The sequence below is a fragment of the Empidonax traillii genome, unplaced genomic scaffold, assembly GCF_003031625.1.
Source record: "Empidonax traillii isolate 1590-97213 ecotype Southwest subspecies unplaced genomic scaffold, ASM303162v1 scaffold55:size2822071, whole genome shotgun sequence".
Lineage (NCBI taxonomy): Eukaryota > Metazoa > Chordata > Aves > Passeriformes > Tyrannidae > Empidonax > Empidonax traillii.
Genome location: NW_020955248.1, coordinates 1,159,295 through 1,177,185, shown reverse-complemented (window position 1 = coordinate 1,177,185; position 17,891 = coordinate 1,159,295). Strand labels below are relative to the sequence as shown.

At 48.2% G+C, this 17,891-nt stretch overlaps 2 protein-coding genes across 2 annotated transcripts; one reads left to right on the top strand and one right to left on the bottom strand.

The window, feature by feature from the left end:
- Positions 1 to 165: 165 nt before the first annotated feature.
- ANKRD54 (ankyrin repeat domain 54) lies at positions 166 to 6,850 on the bottom strand. Its single transcript, XM_027879566.1, has 8 exons — positions 6,577 to 6,850; positions 6,186 to 6,233; positions 3,950 to 4,048; positions 3,426 to 3,497; positions 2,971 to 3,018; positions 2,724 to 2,848; positions 1,757 to 1,864; positions 166 to 1,083 (listed from the first exon to the last, which is right to left on the bottom strand). Exons 1-8 carry the CDS (start codon positions 6,848 to 6,850, stop codon positions 1,009 to 1,011), a joined length of 849 nt encoding a protein of 282 aa, XP_027735367.1. The 3' UTR covers positions 166 to 1,008.
- Positions 6,851 to 6,956: 106 nt separating this feature from the next.
- Positions 6,957 to 16,645, top strand: EIF3L (eukaryotic translation initiation factor 3 subunit L). The gene is made up of 13 exons (XM_027879460.1): positions 6,957 to 7,239; positions 7,319 to 7,367; positions 7,478 to 7,688; positions 8,298 to 8,377; positions 8,610 to 8,671; positions 9,915 to 9,984; positions 10,688 to 10,761; positions 11,547 to 11,718; positions 11,980 to 12,134; positions 12,961 to 13,131; positions 14,085 to 14,582; positions 15,564 to 15,644; positions 16,392 to 16,645. Exons 1-13 carry the CDS (start codon positions 7,207 to 7,209, stop codon positions 16,428 to 16,430), a joined length of 1,695 nt encoding a protein of 564 aa, XP_027735261.1. The 5' UTR covers positions 6,957 to 7,206; the 3' UTR covers positions 16,431 to 16,645.
- The last annotated feature ends 1,246 nt before the right edge of the window (positions 16,646 to 17,891 follow it).

Genomic DNA, 17,891 nt, shown 5'->3' with positions numbered 1-17,891 from the left:
ATGACAAGCAAGAAACATAGGATGGCTGAGCAGTGGGTTTGGTACTGCTCCATCCCAGCCCAATAATATGGCTGCATGCGCAACACCTCCTGTCACAACTGGACCTCTTGCCTGAGACTGCCAGTAACAGGAAACACAAAAGTCAGTTATGGTGGGGTTTTCTTCTGCAAGGTGTATATGTCTACCTAAAACTGTGTTAAGATTGTCACCCCCCACAAACCTTATTCTTGCATCAGGGCAGCTCTGACTTGCTAGCTGTGTACCTGGGTATTTTTTGCAAGTGTTACACTGCAGTATCTAAGCACTAACTTGCAGCAGTGATTTAAAAAATGAGGCCAGTGAAAGCTGTTAGTCTAGTGATGAAAAGCTTTGTATCCCATTTGTAACCAGACAGATTCTCTGCCCTCTGACCACAGGCTCCGGGGAAGGTGAGGATTAAGCCTCCCTGCACGTCTCTCAAGTCAGTATGTTTGCTCAGCTGCTAGCATGCAGAATTAAGCGTGTGTACTTCTCACAGCACAAAGCCTTCTGTTGTCCAAGGTATTCACTTTCTCCCTCATGTAATTGAGCAATATGGAGGCGGCAAAAAGTGCCTGTTCCAAGCATTTCTTTGATGCTGGTCAGCTGTAGTCAGGGCTGGTGACTGCACATGCCATCGGCCACCACCTACATTGAGCTGAAGTACTTAGGAGAAGGCAAAATATCTCTGGAAAAGGTATCCTATTCATCACCAGCCCATCTGATAAAAAGTAGAGCAGCTCTTTTACCCCAAAGTCACAGCTGCAGCACTGTTGTCTGTTGCCTCTGTTGTCCAAAGCCTGCTGCCTCCCTATGAGGCAGCTGTGGCAGCATCAGCAGGAACAGTCTGAGCACCACTGGAGAGTCAGTCTGGCAGGAAAGGCCGCTGGCAGCAATGTTTATTCAGCGATCTGGGAAGCAAGCTTCAGCTTCCTTTTTTTTCTTTCTAAGGCTTCTCCTGCTGCATCAGAAAGATGATTTGGAAGCCCATTACCTGTTCTCCATCTTCTGCATCTGCAGGCTGAGCGACGTGAAGCTGGCCAGGAGGTCTGTAACCTCGTCCACCTGACAGAAGAACACATCTGGCTGTCAGGCAGGGGAATGCAGCTGTGCAGCCACTCACCACGACAGAACAAACCCCAACACAGCAGGAATCACCCCTGAACTAGGATTGCCAGTAATGCTCGTGCTGAGCTTATGCTAGGACAGGATGCCTTTGGTCCCAACAATCACGTAGAAGGGCTCTTATGATCCAAAAGCCCTAACATGAGGCAACGGGAGCTCTCCCCATTCCTCAGGCGGTCGATGCTTGACCTCCACCCTGTGTGATTTAACCAGTTTTTAAAATAAAAGCATGTTGCTGCATTACCCAAAACTCAGTGGTATCAGGGCTGTTTCCTCTAAGCCTGTTTCTAAGGGCCAATCCTCTGTAAGAAAAACAACAAACAGGCCCTGCAACCCAGTGTGGTTGTGCTGATCCTGGCCTTAAAATGACTGTGCCCTCAGCCCATCTGATGTTCAGCTTCTCTCCTGAGCTGTTAGGCACAGTAATGCTTTCTGCATTTTGAATTCCAACCTAAAGGAATACCATGAGTCATCACATAACCTGCCCGCTTGACCCAGTGTGAACAAGAACCATAACCGTGTCTTCAGTGTCTCCCACTGCTCATGTAGTTGCATTCTCCCACACACAGGAGCCACAACACAAGGTGAGTCACAGTAGCTCAACGTTGCCTACCTGCTCCTTTGTGCTTGTCATCTGTAACCTGGAACAGAGATCATCCAGCTGTTCCTTCTGCTCATGCCTCCCCAAACGGTCCAGGTATTCCCGCAACATCTGGATAATCTGAAACCAAGAGGCATAAGAGGCAAATATCAGAGAGTTACACTAGGCTGGGGCATTTTTCAAAGAAAAATTGAATTGCAGTTAAATCACCAAGCACATAGCCTTGATGCTGCATCCTGTGGCAGCATATGTGATCCTTAGAGAAGAACACATGCAAAGCAACTGCATGGCACTAATGGCAGCACAAGAGCCCAGTGAGTCACCAGAGGCATTCATGAGCCACAGACACAGATCAGTTGTAATCCTTGTGTCTGGTTTAGGAAAACAGGAAAGAGAGACAGGCCCAGCTGAAGCAGCATAAGGTCTAGCCCCAAAAGCACCAAGCTTTTCTTTATGGCTAGCTAGCTTCCCTCACTGTGAGGAGCAGGGACTTCCTAGTCCAGCAGTATCTGCTTGTGTATAGGGAGTGAAAATCCTTGTGGCTCCTATAAGGCTCCTGACATGAGGCCCATGCCCTGTGCATTTGTAACCCCGCAACTGCTTTCCTATTTCCATGGCTCCACATATTGGAGCAGGGTAGACTGTGCTACAAATACAGAGTCCCTGCATATATACATCATAGCTATAGCCTCATGCTGCGGTCCCTCTCCTGCCACAAGGCATCTGTCTTACATGGTGGTAGAAGAAAAGGAGTGCTCCTTAAAGTCCAAGAATTAAGATATTGGCCTATCAGAACCAAGGGAGGTCCTGCAAAAATTTAGAGTAGACACTGGGAAAAAGGAAGGTCTCTGAAAATGGAAGGGAAAGTCAAACTCTCCCCACAGTGGTTAAGAACCTACAGACAGGTATTTAAATAAAAGGTGTGGGATGCTGCCAGGGGCTGCACCAACTTACCAGAACATGGCACTGTTTCTTTTACCTGTTTCACTTCCAGGCGTACGGCCTCCAGGCTGTGGGACAGTCCTTCCTGCAGGATGTTCAGCTTTGATTTAGCGAGGTGCAGTGGCGTTCTGCCGGCTCGATCCAAGGCGTCAACTCTGGCCCCTGCAAGATGCACGAGCAAGGACAGAAAGTGAGATTTGTTGTCAAGATCTGGTGTCCCTGGGGAGTATCAACAGGGCAGGCAGGAAAGGGACAGGCTGTAATTGTTATAGAGGAAATGTTACCTCCGCGCAGCAGCGTGGTGATGACAGGAACATGGTTCGTGCAGGCAGCTGGGGAGGGAAAACACAGGACACACAACTCAGAGGTACTAGCAAAAACAAGTTCCTGCTCAAGCACGGAGCTTGCTGCTTCCCAAAGGGTTTCTTTGCCACAGGTAGGAAGAACAGCCCAAATGCTAAGATAACCTCACACTCAAGCCTGAGTACTCTCTCTGGAACAGAGCTTGTGCTCCTTGGGGCTGGCAGAGAGAGAGAAATCGATTCTTCTCAAACCTTTTTTCTGAGCCTAAACTTTGTGAGGAGTGAAGCTAGTGAAATTCAAAGAGCCCCTTCTAGGTCCTTAAATCTGGGGATGCATACTGTGAGGCACAGGGAAGAGGAAGGTGGAGAGGAAAGGAACAGTAAGGTGGTGTTCACCTCACCTCTCTGCATGCAAAGCTCATCTCTGTGGCACTTACCCAAATGCAGCGGGGTGTTGCCCAGCCCATCTCTCTGGTTTGGGTCAGCCCCATGGTCCAGAAGCAGTTGCACTGGAAACAAGGAAACAGGGCCACATCAGTCCCTTCCCTTTGCCCCACAGGTCAGGCCCATATGGGCCACAGGTCCATGTTGCAGCCACCAGGCTGCCTTACAGGTGCTTCTGTTCAGCTCATCAGCTGCCTTACTGAGACAGGGAACAGGGGTTGGTGCAGCAATGCAGAAGGACTCAGCTCAAAGTCAGGTGGTGTCACTGCCCCTGAGCTCCCTGAGGGGAAGAACTGGGTGGAAGGACACCTTTCCCTCTGCATCAGTACAGCCCTAAAACTGGGAGGCCCTGTTCCCCCTCCAGCAGGGTGACGTGGCAAGCCCTGAGCCCAGAGTTCAGCTGGCAACTTTGACACAAAAGAGCAATCTCTGTCACATGCTGAATCAAAATAAAGAGCATCCTTTGAAATCTCAGCCACAAAGAGGTTGGAAGGCAGAACTCCCGCTCCCCACTCACCGATGTGATCGTTGCCATTGCAGGAGGCGAAGTGCAGGGCTGTCCGGCCTTTGTCGTCTGCAGCACAGGGGTCAGTTCCATCCTCCAAGAGTTGCTGCACTGACAGCACCAAGGAGGAGAAGAAAGCAGGTAAGCTGAAGAGGCAACTGACTGGAGAGGGGTAATGCTATCTGCTCTTCTGGGGTAGATATATACAGCTGCCCAGTCAACTGGACTTGAACCAGTTCCCACCAGCACCCTGGCTCAGCAGAACCAGCTGAGGCAGCACAACCTCCACCCTCTGTTTCAGCCTCTACCACCTTTCACATGTTGCCATGAAAGATAATCCAACAGCTGTAATGGCTAAGGATCCATCTAGCCAAACTGTCAAGCTCCAAGGACAATCAGCAGCAAATGCCTAGAGAAGAGTATAAAAAGATAGGAAGGATGTGGGGCTAACTCTCAGCTTTACTCATCTGCATCTCAGGCACTTCCCAAGCTAGACTTAGCATCCTGTGCTTACTACCCCTCCGTGGGCTTTCCCTGTGGACTTGCATGGTCCTTTTCTGTGCCTGTGTAAACTTTTCACACCAACATGGACCTGTGGTTAGAAGTTTCACAGTGCAAGCACATGTAGTGAGAAAAGCCATTTCTTCACACCTGTTTCAACTATGCCCCTTCCTAGATCCATTTGAAAGTCCTGGTTTTTTGCCACACCTTGTGTGGCAAAAGTAAGGGAATGGTGGCTACAGTATGGGAAGCAGGCAGGGGAGTGCACCGACCCTCCAAGAGCAGTGCAAAGAGACCAGTAAAGGCTGCAAAGATTAGGGACGTAAAAATAGCATCTATCGCAACATGGGTAAGAACAACGTAAGGGTTATTACTCCTGTTATTCCGAGATCACCCTGATAGAGTAACCCTGATAGGTGCATAAAATAAAGCTCACTACGTAGCTGTTAGAAATGCTGACAGGTTCACTATATTTTGAGATCTTTAGCAGCATATCCTGCAACAGCCAAGACTGTCAAGTACCGGAGACAGAGAGCTCAGACCACTGAAAATCACCATTCATCTCAGCTTCCAGAGATTGAATTACAGACACATTTGAATTTCTTCCTGTACACCTCCTGCTTTAAGTGTGGCACAGAACTGAAACGAACACCTGAAAAGATGGAAGTGGCATTAACAGGGAGTGTTTGATACTCCAGAAGAAAGACAAGGAGACTGGAGTGCCCCCAGTGAGAACCATTAATGGGGAACACTTTACCTAGTCCTTCCCTGAAGCCTGGAGAAATGACATTACCTTTCCCACCCAATGCCACCACAGGAAACAGCAAAGATGTTTACTTGTTGATGAAGAATAAATTAATCATCAGACATTTCTTCAAGTTTCCGAGTACACAAAAGATAGTAAGACTGTAAATAGGGGAACCTGCCTTTCACATCCAAGATGGATTGAAACCAAGACTTCCATAATGCCACATTCTTTCATTCTCCCTCTTGACTCACTGACTGAAGCCCAGCCCTTCTGTACTGATGGAACTCATAGATGAACTTTACCCATCAGTTCGTGAAACAAGGTGTTTTGTGGAGCTGAAGGGTGAGGCACACCAGAACCACCCCCCAGTCTAGTGGGCTGGGATTTCTACAAGTTAAATCAGTTTCCAGTTCTGTTCACTGACTGGCCTGATGAAAGGCCAGCACAGTCTAAGAAGGGACAATGATAAGGGGCAGATATTGTTGCTGGACACTTCATATCAAACTCCACCTAATCCACAGTCTAGAAAGGTAAAGAGAGTAACAGATAGGCCATGAGCCTTCTCTGAGGTCACTGTGAGAGACAGAGTCCATCTCTGGTCCTGGTTCTAATCTACTGGGTCACACTGCTCATCTTATAGGGCATGGCTTAGATAATCACAGCCTTTTCACTTTAACCAAAACACTACTCTCTTGCTGCTTACAACTGAGCAAAAGGTACATACCAAAGCAGCTGGAACAGTGCAGTGCTGATTTAGCTCAATGCAGTTGGAAAATTAACACTATGAACCAGGTGCAGTGAAAAAGTGAGCACTATAACCAGCTTCAGTCTGATCAGAGAATGAAACTGGGCTCCAAAAGAGCATTTTCTAGATCTGAAGCATCTAAAGCACCATGTCCACAAACTATCAGCACCTACTTCATCCTCTCCTAAAATAAGAGTCCTCCACATACTGCCCTTCCAGGAAGAGATCCTAAGTGGGACTGACAGAAGCCTTACCTGTGTCTAAGTCGTTGCTATTGGCAGCTTCACGCAGCCTCTTCAGAGCTGTGGAGAAAAGAAAGCAATTACTAAGAAGAATAGAGAAAAAAGGTGCGTCTCCCTACTGAAACATCCCAGCAGGACGGCTCAGGTGTGGGGCCAAATCGTGCTGCTGCTCCTGGCTCAGATCAGAGAAGGGGAAGCCGGAGATCAAGCCACCAGGTAAGAACAGCTCTCCTCCTGTCCTCCGGAAGCCCTCCCACTCCTGACCGGCACCCTCCTCTGGCAGAACCAGGGATAACTTCCCAAACCGCCCCCCGAACAGATCCGACCCCCTTCCCGTGCGGAGCCGGCCGAAGGCAGAGGTGTCCTGGGACGGGACAGCGGCTCCCTGCCGGCCCCCGCTCACCGTGGGCCTCCTTGCCCGTAGGCCCCAGCCGGCGGTGCAGGCGGGCGGCCCTACGCAGGCGGCGGGCCGGGATCTTGCCCGCGGGCTCCTCCCCCTGCCACAGGACGTGCAGGTACCCGAGGGGCGCGCCCGCCGCCGGCCCCAGCGGCAGCCCGGGCTCCAGCAGCCGCAGCCCGACCAGCGGCTGTGGCTGTGGCTCTGGTTCCGGCTCCGGCCCCGACTCCAGCCCCGGCACCGCGGCGGGCGCCGCGTCGGCAGCGCCGCCACCCTCCATCCCCTCCCGGGCCAGGCCGGGGAGAGGGGCGGGGCGTCACCATAACAACAGGGCGGGCCGCATCCGCTCCACCAATGGGAGGCGCCTCACCTCGTGCTTCCAGCCAATAGGGAGGGCGCAGGTAAGGAGGAAGAAGAGGAGAGAGGCGGTGACCAGGAAAGCCTGACGGGCAGGCGCTTTCTCCAATCAGAGGGAGGGACGGAGCATAGGCAGCCCATGGCGGCTCAGCGAGCTGAAGACGGACAGTCGCTTCAACCAATGGAAGTGATGAACTAGCCGCTCCGAGCCCCGCCTCTGTGCCCGCCCCAGGCCCCCGTTTCCTCCCGGAGCCCTTTCCGCGCCGCGCCGTCGCCGCCATGGCCTACCCAGGCGAGGACTACGATAACGAGGTGCGGGCGAGGGCGCGGGGGGGCGTGGGGGGCGCGGCCGGGCTGTTCGCGGGCACTCACTGCCACCCTCTCCCTGCAGGCTGCCTACGACCCCTACGCGTACTCCAACGACTATGATATGCACACGGGTGAGTGCTGGCCTGGGCCGCGCCGCCGCGGGGGCCCCGGCGTCCGGCGGGGTCTGTGGGGCCGGGGCGGGCCGTGCGGCGGCTACTTCACTGCTGCGCCTTCCCCGCAGGAGACCCGAAGCAAGACCTGGCCTACGAGCGCCAGTACGAGCAGCAGACCTACCAGGTGATCCCCGAAGTGATCAAAAACTTCATTCAGTATTTTCACAAGACAGTGTCAGATCTCATTGATCAGAAGGTGTACGAGCTCCAGGCCAGCCGAGTTTCCAGTGATGTTATTGACCAGAAGGTGTACGAGATCCAGGACATTTATGAGAACAGGTACAACACCATCCTTCCTGCAAGTGGGAATCACTGTTTGAACTGTGATGACAGTGCACTCTGCCCTTAAAAGGAAAAGCTTGCTAAATCTTGCTGCTGCCTGTGTTGTTTGAAACTTGGTCTTTCTCTAAAATAGGTTTGGTTTGGTTACGGGGGGAAAAAAACCCCAAATATTTCCAGTCTGTTAGGCTAACGTAAGTATAGGTGAGTTGTGACCCCTCTGAAGAAGAATATCAGCCCTGACCTAACAGGTATGGAGGCTACAAAAAGGGATCTCAGTCATGCTAGCCAGGCATTTTGCAGAAAGCTGCTAGGTGTAACTTTTGTGTCTGTTCCCTGCAGATACTCTTTCACTCCTGCTTGTAGCTGTTTCACCTTGCCATGAAGAAAATGTGGAAGTAACATTCACGGCTGTTTTGTGGCTGAGGGATAAATTGAAGACTAACTGCTTAGTTTGCAGTTCTTGTTCTTAGCCTCAACACTGGAGTTACAGGGGGTGGGGTTGGTTCTCAGCCTTCATCAAGCCCAAGGCGTCTCTGTTGTCATCTCTAGCTCCATCACTGTCATCCTGGAAATTGGTTTCTCATACCGCGTGTGTCTGTCTTTCAGCTGGACAAAACTGACAGAAAGGTTTTTTAAGAACACCCCATGGCCAGAGGCTGAGGCCATTGCCCCTCAGGTTGGGAACGGTAAGTCTTTTTCTTTGGTTGTCAGAGAGAGAAGGAACTAAATCCTTCTGGTCCACGAGTGAGCAGGTGCACAGCGTTGCTGCCGCCTGAGTCAGTTGTCTTTGCTCACTCTGGCAACTCCTTCAGCAGGTCCCTGGCAAGGAGTCAAACTGCAAAGTATCTTTTTGCGCTTCCTTTAATGATTGTGGCAGGAGTGTGGCTTGCTCATGTCCCCTTCTGTCATCTTTTCCAGATGCTGTTTTCCTCATCCTATACAAGGAGCTGTACTACAGGCACATCTACGCCAAAGTCAGTGTGAGTGTTGGCCCTTTGTCTTCATGTTTTTGCAAGACAGGATTTATGGGTTTGTGAGCTGTAAGTCACATTGCTTCCAGGGAAGCTTAGAATTCTTGCCTTTTGTTAGTTTAGTAAGGATTCACTGATTGCTGGAAAGACTTGACTGTCTGAGGCTAGTTAGCTGTCTCTTCAGGCTTGGTCATAATGAGTGTGCAGGGTTCCCTGGTAGCTCAAATGAATCGGAAGACGGATCTGAGTTTTCAAGAGGCTGTTTGTTACTGACATTCAGAGTATTGGTTAGTGAGTTAGGGACAGAGGAGGTTTTGGGAGGTAACTGAATTTTCCCTTTAAGTGCTTTTTTTTGTGTGTTTCTTTGTGGCTCTTTTTTCTTCAGATGAGCAACTGGGTCAGAGGGTGTGTCACAAGAGGAAGGTTCATTATTTGTGACTAAAAACCCCTCATTGGGTCAGAATGCATTGGAAAGAGGGAAGTATGGATACCATAAAGGATACAGGAGAAGGAAGTGGAAGGAATAATGCTCTGTGAAACAAAACAAATCCCTCACTTTTTTTTTTCTTAGGCTACTTTAAAGTCAGTGAGAAAATCACAGTACTTGGGGAAAAAAGCTGAACAGACACATGACTTACGGAGTTAATAAGTAATAATTGCAGTTTTACTGGGGACCAGAGGGTGGAGAAATGAGCACTTTAAAAAGGCTGCTGTATTAACCCAAGACAAGCTTTAACAGGAGAAACTGGTTTCTCACACTTTGCTGTTAGTGGTTCTCAGACTCAGTGTCTCCAGGTTGAACAAGGGAGATGACTCTAGGAATGATTCCTTACCAGTAGGTCAGAGTGTTTAGAAATGCTGTCCAGAAACAGAATTGTTGGTTTATTAAGACCTCTCATAAAAGGAGAAGGTAAGAAAGCTGATTAAGGTATAGGAAGTTCTTAAGTCTGGACAGCAGAAAGGGGAAGAGGGAAGGTTAATGCACAGTATTCAGAGGAATTTTGACTGCTCGGTTGTCCTGGGAGAAGCACCTGTACAGGAAAAGTCAGCCCTGTTCTATGGGACAACAGTGATACAATTTCAGGCTTCCTGGGTGATGCTGGTGGGTGTCCTAGTTGAATACTGGCTTTAGCACTTCTGAAAGAGACCCTCTACTGCTGTGACTATTCACTGTCCTTTATATGCTGTTGCCCATGAACTTCCCTCTTTGGTGCTCAAAACAAAGTCAGACGGTGCTGACTTCTCATTGCAGGGAGGGCCCACACTGGAGCAGAGGTTTGAATCCTACTACAACTACTGCAATCTCTTCAACTACATCCTCAGTGAGTTGCTGCAATCCATGTCTGGTTTGTTAATTTTTGAGAGGGAGAGTGGACGGAGAGGGGTGGAGCTGGAGAAAGGGTCAGAAGAATGGCAACATGTTTGTGTATAGATCACATAGGGAGAAGTAGTCTACGAGCTTTCTGTATGTTTGAATTTGCTGAATGAAGAGCGATTTACATCCATGAATTTAAAGCCATAAAAAGTAGAAGTAGTTCCCAGTTCTTTCTGAAACTCTGTAAAGAATAAAAGTTATTTAGCTTTCTGTCTTTCTGAGAACTGCTTGATCTACTTCTATTAAAAATTAAAATGAAGCTGTAAGCTAAAGAAACTTGCAGTGTTTTCACAACTGCTTACTGCTGTTGATGCCCCTTGGAACAAATTTTAGTGTTTGTGACTCCCTGCCAGACTTTTTGTGGAGATTAGATCAGTTAGGATTAACCCCTCTGGTCTGTGTACAGCTTCTGAGAATCACTGCTGCAGAGGTGTCACACTTTAGAGATTAACCCTGTGCATGTTCATAGTCTTTGAAAGTGAAGGCAGTTGAGGTAGTAGAAGCTACATATCACAGACCTACTGGAAGCTTGCTTCATCTGCTGCTTTCACAAGAATTTTGGGGAAATTCTTGTGTTCTTTAATTTGTCTGCTCCTCCAGTTCTGCCACTGTTCTTGCTCAAGCTATTGAGCCTCTCATCTATTCTGCAGATGCTGATGGCCCTGCTCCCCTTGAGCTGCCCAACCAGTGGCTCTGGGATATCATTGATGAATTCATATACCAGGTATGTGGCTGTAAGTCTGGGCCATTTTGGGGTGGCTTTGCCTTTATTAGTTGTATAAATTTCCCATCTCTTCCCTTGCTGTGATTTTCATAGTGAAGATACCATGGCACATAAAAAAACCTTCGGTGAGCTCTTTAGGGAGTCCCGATCTTCTGCGGATATTTCTGTTTCAAAACACAAGTTTTGTGTTTCTTAGGCAGTAAGGGCCTTTATGCTTGCACAGAGAGATTGATGACCTGATTTGAAATAAGATGTGGTCTAAGATCTTGACATTAGGAAATATTTTTGCATTTATTGGTCCGAGTGCAGCAGCACAGATCTCAAACACTATTGTTTTTTTTCTGTAGATTCTTTCATTTGTAACTTTTTACTATAGAGCTGCCTATAATTCTTTAAATGCTGTCTTGTCAAGCTTGAGAATGAAAAAAGGATATATGCATGTATAGAAAAAAGATGTGTGTATGCAGACTCATCTTCTGATTTGGTTCAGACAGCGGATTTCTGTTAAGTTGCCTGTCCTAATTGTCTAAGACATCTTTCTCTGATTCAATCTGTTTTCCGGTCTTTTTCCCTGTAAACTATACCATTTTTTCCCTACATGCTTTAAATTTAGTTTAGCATTTTGATTTCCAGGTGATCTCAGATGAAACCCTTTTTTTTCTTTTTTTTAATGAAATTTTTAGTTTATCGTGTTGCATTTGTGTGAGCAACTTGTAAGCTTAGTGCACTTAGCTGAGCATCTGCAAACAAGCTGCTCATCATTGAATCTCTGCTTTTTCCTGTAGTTCCAGTCTTTCAGCCAGTACCGCTGTAAGACAGCCAAGAAGTCTGAAGAGGAAATTGACTTCCTTCGTTCCAACCCCAAGATCTGGAACGTCCACAGTGTCCTTAATGTGCTGCACTCTCTGGTGGACAAATCCAACATCAACCGACAGCTGGAGGTCTATACAAGTGGAGGTGAGCTATCTGGGTGGTACCAAGCAGCACTGGTGTCTGTGCTGCCTTGCTTTGATTTGACCAAACTCAGTTAACTTTGTTGGGAGCTGGATCAAACCCGTTATCAAGGACTGGATTGGCTGGGACCAGGTTCTGTTGACCTTAGGTGACAGGTGCTGGTGATACATTTCAGGCCTTGCTCCTTTTGCCGGTAAACACAGAGATGCTGAAAGGCAAGCTTGCTTCCTTGGAGGGTGTCATCATGGTTCCTTATTTTCCCAGGTGACCCTGAAAGCGTGGCTGGTGAATATGGTCGCCACTCCCTCTACAAGATGCTGGGCTATTTCAGCCTGGTTGGGCTACTGCGTCTGCACTCTCTGCTGGGGGATTACTACCAAGCCATCAAGGTGCTGGAGAACATTGAGCTCAACAAGAAGGTAGTACAACATGTTCTGACTCCTATCTTGGAGTCTTCCAAATGCCTCTATTCAAACACGCTGGTGAAAGATTGCCATAATGAATCTTCCAGCTGAGGGTACTGTTTGTATGTGCTATAGTTGTCAGGAGTTTGTGGTTGGGCACAGCTGGAGCTTTGGCATTAAATCAAGCCATATGATAATGCCTGATGCTGTTGCAGCACAATTGCCTAGTTTTTTAGGATGTTTTCTGTGTTGGGAAGGCAGTGTTGTTACAGGGAATATTATTGGAACTGTAAGTGTTGGGAAGGCAGTGTTGTTACAGGGAATATTTTTGGAACTGTAAGTGGTAGCACAGTGGTAACTAGCTGAACACACTGTTCCTGTCTTGGTCAGTGGCTCATTCTTGAATTTTTGACTTTCGTTCTCACCGCTTGTTCCCACCTTGTGTGGTTTTGCCCTAGAATTGGGTGCTGCTTGTGGCTAACTGAAGTCCAGCAGCAACATGGGCTTGGCCCGGTGCTTGGCCCAGATCTACGTACATGCTGTCTGGCACAGGATATGGAATGAAACAGGAGGAAAGGGAACTGAGCAGACCAATATTAGGCACACTGCATGAGTTCTCTGCTTGCAGGAAGCTGAAAGTGGAAAACATAGGAAATGGGATGATCTAATTAACAGTGAGGAAGCTGCTGTGGGGATGGGTGGGAGGTGAGGTATCCTGAATTAACCCTCTCTTTTCTGTATCTGGGAAGGGAGTGAAAGCAGAGGTGGCTGGGTTCGGCCTAACAAGTTGTTTGGATTGTTGTCTCCCCTCTAACATTGCACACTGATCCTTCCTTCTCAGAGCATGTACTCCCGGGTGCCCGAGTGCCAGGTGACCACCTATTACTACGTGGGCTTCGCATACCTTATGATGCGGCGTTACCAGGATGCCATCCGCGTCTTTGCCAACATCCTGCTCTACATCCAGAGGACCAAGAGCATGTTTCAGAGGACGACCTACAAGTACGAGATGGTAAGAGATAGAAGAAAAAGCTTGTCTTTCCTGCCTTCCTCCAGAACCTGACAGTCTACGTCAAATAGTCCAGCCTTATTTTGCTGGCGGTGGTGACTGAGGATCCCTTGAACTCCTTTGCCATATGTGGCAATATTTTGTCTTAGCTGTGTTAGTAGTTATTTTGGTTGTTCCCTACACTGTTGCCCCAACTCCATTTGCACTCTCCCTCTAGGCAAGGTTCTTACTAAATATCAGTTGCTAATGATTTTCTTGTTGACGCTTCTTCAGATTGAGTCATGTTCTTAGTCCAGTCCTGCACTTCAAGTTGCTACCATTGTTGAATATATTTCCTTTATCTGATAATCATTTGCACATATGGCAGTAACAAAAGTTCCTTTCTCCTTCCACCTAAGCTGTCTCTTGTGCCTGTTTTACCTGTTTTACTACTGCTACTGTCTTCTTTTCATCCTCCTGATTTATTTCTAACTCTTTGTGTAGCCAAATCCCACCAGTCTTAATTCTGTGACACTTCAAAAATTTGGTATGTCTCTTTCAGCCACACAACTGTCTGTTTCATTGCACACTCAAATAAATCTTCCTTCACAGTTTTTGCTTCACTGACCTCCCTGATAACTGTCCCTTGCCAGAACATGGCTGTTAAATTATCTACCTTCCCTACCAAAGCAGTCAAACCTGCTTCTGGCCATCCAGGTTCAGTGTGGCTCTGGATGCATTCACTCTGAACTTTCCTTTTGTCCAGCCCTCTTTTTCACTGGTGAAAGCCTTGATCTGTCTGCTTTGCCCAGAGGCACTGCTTATTGTGCCGTCCCCCTTGAGCTCCCCCTTGAGCGTTAGGGCCATCAGTGCTTCAGGTAAAGGTCTGTCTCTGGAAAATGCAGCTCCCAGCTTCCCTTCAGCACCCTGGAACCTGAACACACTGTCGGGCTGACAGGTTCTCCTGTCTGTCTCAGATCAACAAGCAGAACGAGCAGATGCACGCGCTGCTAGCCATCGCCCTCACCATGTACCCCATGCGCATCGACGAGAGCATCCACCTGCAGCTGCGGGAGAAGTACGGGGACAAGATGCTGCGCATGCAGAAGGGCGACGCGCAGGTCTATGAGGAGCTCTTCAGTTACGCCTGCCCCAAGTTCCTTTCCCCTGTGGTGCCCAATTACGACAACGTGCACCCTAACTACCACAAGGAGCCCTTCCTGCAGCAGCTCAAGGTCTTTGCCGACGAGGTTCAGCAGCAGGCCCAGCTCTCCACCATCCGTAGCTTCCTCAAGCTCTACACCACTATGCCGGTGGCGAAGCTGGCTGGCTTCTTAGACCTGACAGAGCAGGAGTTTCGTATCCAGCTGCTCGTCTTCAAGCACAAGATGAAGAACCTGGTATGGACCAGTGGCATATCTGCCCTTGATGGAGAGTTCCAGTCTGCCTCTGAGGTTGACTTCTATATTGACAAGGTTGGTATCTGCACTTGCTGGCTAGGAAATTCTTTCACCCAAAAAATTCTGGTAGTGGCAGCACCTGGTTTTGCTCCATCCTGTGTGAAACATCCCTTTTTCCTTTGCCATGTGAGGGACGTGGCTGCCCACAGTGAAGTTGTAGCCCTGCTTAGTAGGAGTGTCAGTGGGTAAAGACTGATGGGATGTCACAGGCAGCTTTGGCAGTTGTCATACCTAGAAAACAAAGGTCCTAAATGGCTTTCCCAGGACAGAGGGAACTGTTTATTTGTCAGTGTTTTCTGGGAGGTGACAATTAGGTGACAGTGCTTTCAGTGGGCAGGTGGAATTGTCACCTTCGTAGGTTGCTTGATGAAGCAGGGATGTTTCTTGGTCATGTTACAGGTCCACTTTTCATCGAAGGAGCATTTAGCTCTGGCTAGGAGGAATCTAAACACAAGGTATAGGGACATGTCACCATCCTGCCCCTGGAGCTCCAGCAGCAGAGGGCATAGCAAAGGGTCTTGGAGAACTTCATTTTCAGAGAAAATAGCAGTAATCATTAGGTTTTTTGCTAGGAATGAGACTAGGTTGGGCCTTGTTCTTAGTTGGTAGAGCAGACCTCTTCCTGCAAGGTCTCATACTGTGTCTCAGCCTAGTGCTCCTGTCATTTAGTGTGATTCTTAGCTGCTGAAAAAGGGATGCATGCATTGGGCTTGCAACTGTCAAACTACTGCAAAGAGAGACAAAAATAGGCAGAGCCTGCAAGAACATTAGATGTGAATGCAGTGTGATTTGGGGCCTCCCATGACAGGCAAAGGTGTAGGAAAGGCAGCCCATAGAATACTGAATGGTTACTGTGGGACTAGCACAGGTTAAATATGTGTGATGCTGAACCAGGGCTGGAGTGAAGCCCCTTAGGTTGCTCCTCGTGTTTAGCAGCTCTTGCTGTCTCCATGGTAGCAGAGTCCTTTTCCTGACCTCATGCTGTTCTCTTCCCAGGACATGATCCATATTGCAGACACAAAGGTTGCTCGACGCTATGGAGACTTCTTCATCCGCCAGATCCACAAGTTTGAGGAGGTGAGGCCGGGGCAGCAGAGCTGTGTAGCTCTCTAAGAAATGTGGGGCAAGCTTTGGGCTGTGCAGGCCCTGGAGGACCCATGCTTGTGTGAGACAGCTGTGTGATTCCTTGCTGGGGTGAGCCCTTGCTCTACAAAGCTCTGGGCAAAGGCAGGTGCTCTAAGCAGCAGCTGCTGCTGGCCTTTGAAGAATGTTTTTCTGTAAGAAGTGCTCATTTGAGCCTCAGTGGAAAAGGAGGAGGGTTTTACTGTCCAAGAACACTGACTCCATTGTCCCTTGACTATTGTGGTGGTGTTATCAGTAATGCAACCCAAATCATGTCTCTAACCTCATAACTATGGCTCTAGAAAGTAGCCTCAAAGGTTCCTGGAGCGCAGATGACTTCAGCATTAAGCTTGGCTAGGAGGTGACATTCTGTCACTGCTCCACTTTCCTAACAGAGGCTGTTGTGCACTGGAAGCTTAGACAGCAAAATCCTGAGATTTGGAGACTTGAGCAATACAGGGTTGCAATACCAGTGCTAGAAGTTTGCATCCTCTCTTCTCCCCACATCTTCCTCTGCTGTTGTGGAGAGGATGAGAGAGTTTTACTTGTTCCCCTTCTACTTCACACACTGCACTTGCTCTCTTTGTCAAGGAGTTGGAGAGGGAGGAGTAGCATTGTATGCATTGGATCCCCTGCTGAGGGGAACAGTAGTGTATGTGAATCATTATGTGTTTTTCTGACCTTTGCTTTCTCTAATTCCAGCTGAACCGAACCCTAAAGAAGATGGGCCAGAGACCCTAAAACTCCCGTGGATGCAATGCAGGCCTGGGGCAGAGAAGTGGGTGGGAGAGATTATTCTCTTTGTGTTGAGCGAGGGGAGCTCAGGGTTCTGGCATTTCTGGAATCTCCTGTGACTCTGAAGGTTTTTTGTATTTAAGTATGCAGACTTGTTTGGCTCAAACTATCTCACTAAGGACAAGACATCTAATAAATTGGTGGATTTTTTCAGGTGAGCATTTGGTATCTGATGTACTGATTTATTTTTCCTTTGTGGAAGAATATAACTGCGTCTGGAGACACAGGCAGCTGCTGTTGGTTTGTGCTCTCTTTGGTCCATGCTGTTGCAGGAAACAGAAGGGGACAGATCTCTTTCAAGGCCCTGTGCAGTCACTGTGCACAACAAACAGGGAAGGCTGCAGAGCTGGTTAACGGGGAGAAAATGAGCTATTCCACAGTGTCTTCACAGGATATGGAAAGAGCTATTACCCCACATGCTGAATAAGCCTTAGTTGTAGCTGCTTTCCTAGAAGTTTGTATTTTTGCCTTTCTACCCCTCTTTTAGTTACTAAGATGCAGAAACACTCCATAAAGGATTGGTGTGTTTTTAAATGAAGGGGAAGGATTTTTGTAAACAGTCAACCAGTATTAACTGGTCATCTGCTGAGATGTCCTTACCGCAGGTTGTGTTTTATTTCAGCACAAGTGATGTCCAAGACCTGGCCCTTAATTCACTGGAATTCAGTTTCTCTGGAAAACTCCCCGAGGGCCTTTCATTTATTAAAACCCTTTAAATGCAAATTTTACCAGCTCTCCAGCCACAAATTTGCAGTGCCATGAAAGAGGAAAATGTTGAAAACTAGCCCCATAAAGGGAAATCAAGGACTTGTAAATACTGAGGAAGAGAATGCAAAGAATGAATCGCATCCCTCCACACCCTCTCTTCCCTCTCCTCTTGCTGTCTTTAAATAGTTTGGTGTTTGAGTGGTGGAAACAGGTGCAAGACAAAAACCTGCATGTGTAATAGGAAAGCTACACAAAGCGTGTTTCAGATACACAACCTGGCTCTCTGTACCTCTCCCTCTTGTTCCTTTCCACTGAGAGAGGGGTCTTGGCAGTCCAGTCTGGCTCTGTGTGTGATTCTGTTTAGATGCAGGGAATAATTAACCTTTGTTGGATTATATGCTGTTTGAATGAGGGTCAAGTTTCCAGTGTCCTAGATACTGCTCAAAAGTAAACTGTTTCCCACCACAAAGTCAAGTATCCTGGACAGGCAGGGTACAGGCAGCACAGAGTGAGATTAAAAGGGCAATTCCTGTCGGCCTTCTGGCTGCTGCTGTTACTGTTATGGATGCTAAGAACTTACTGCCTCCAGTTCTGGAGGATTTGAGGCAGCCATACCATTAAGAAGTTAAAAGACTGAGATGCCACTGCATTGCAGCATCCCATGGGAGCTGTGTTCATACCAAGGAGAATCTGCTCCCT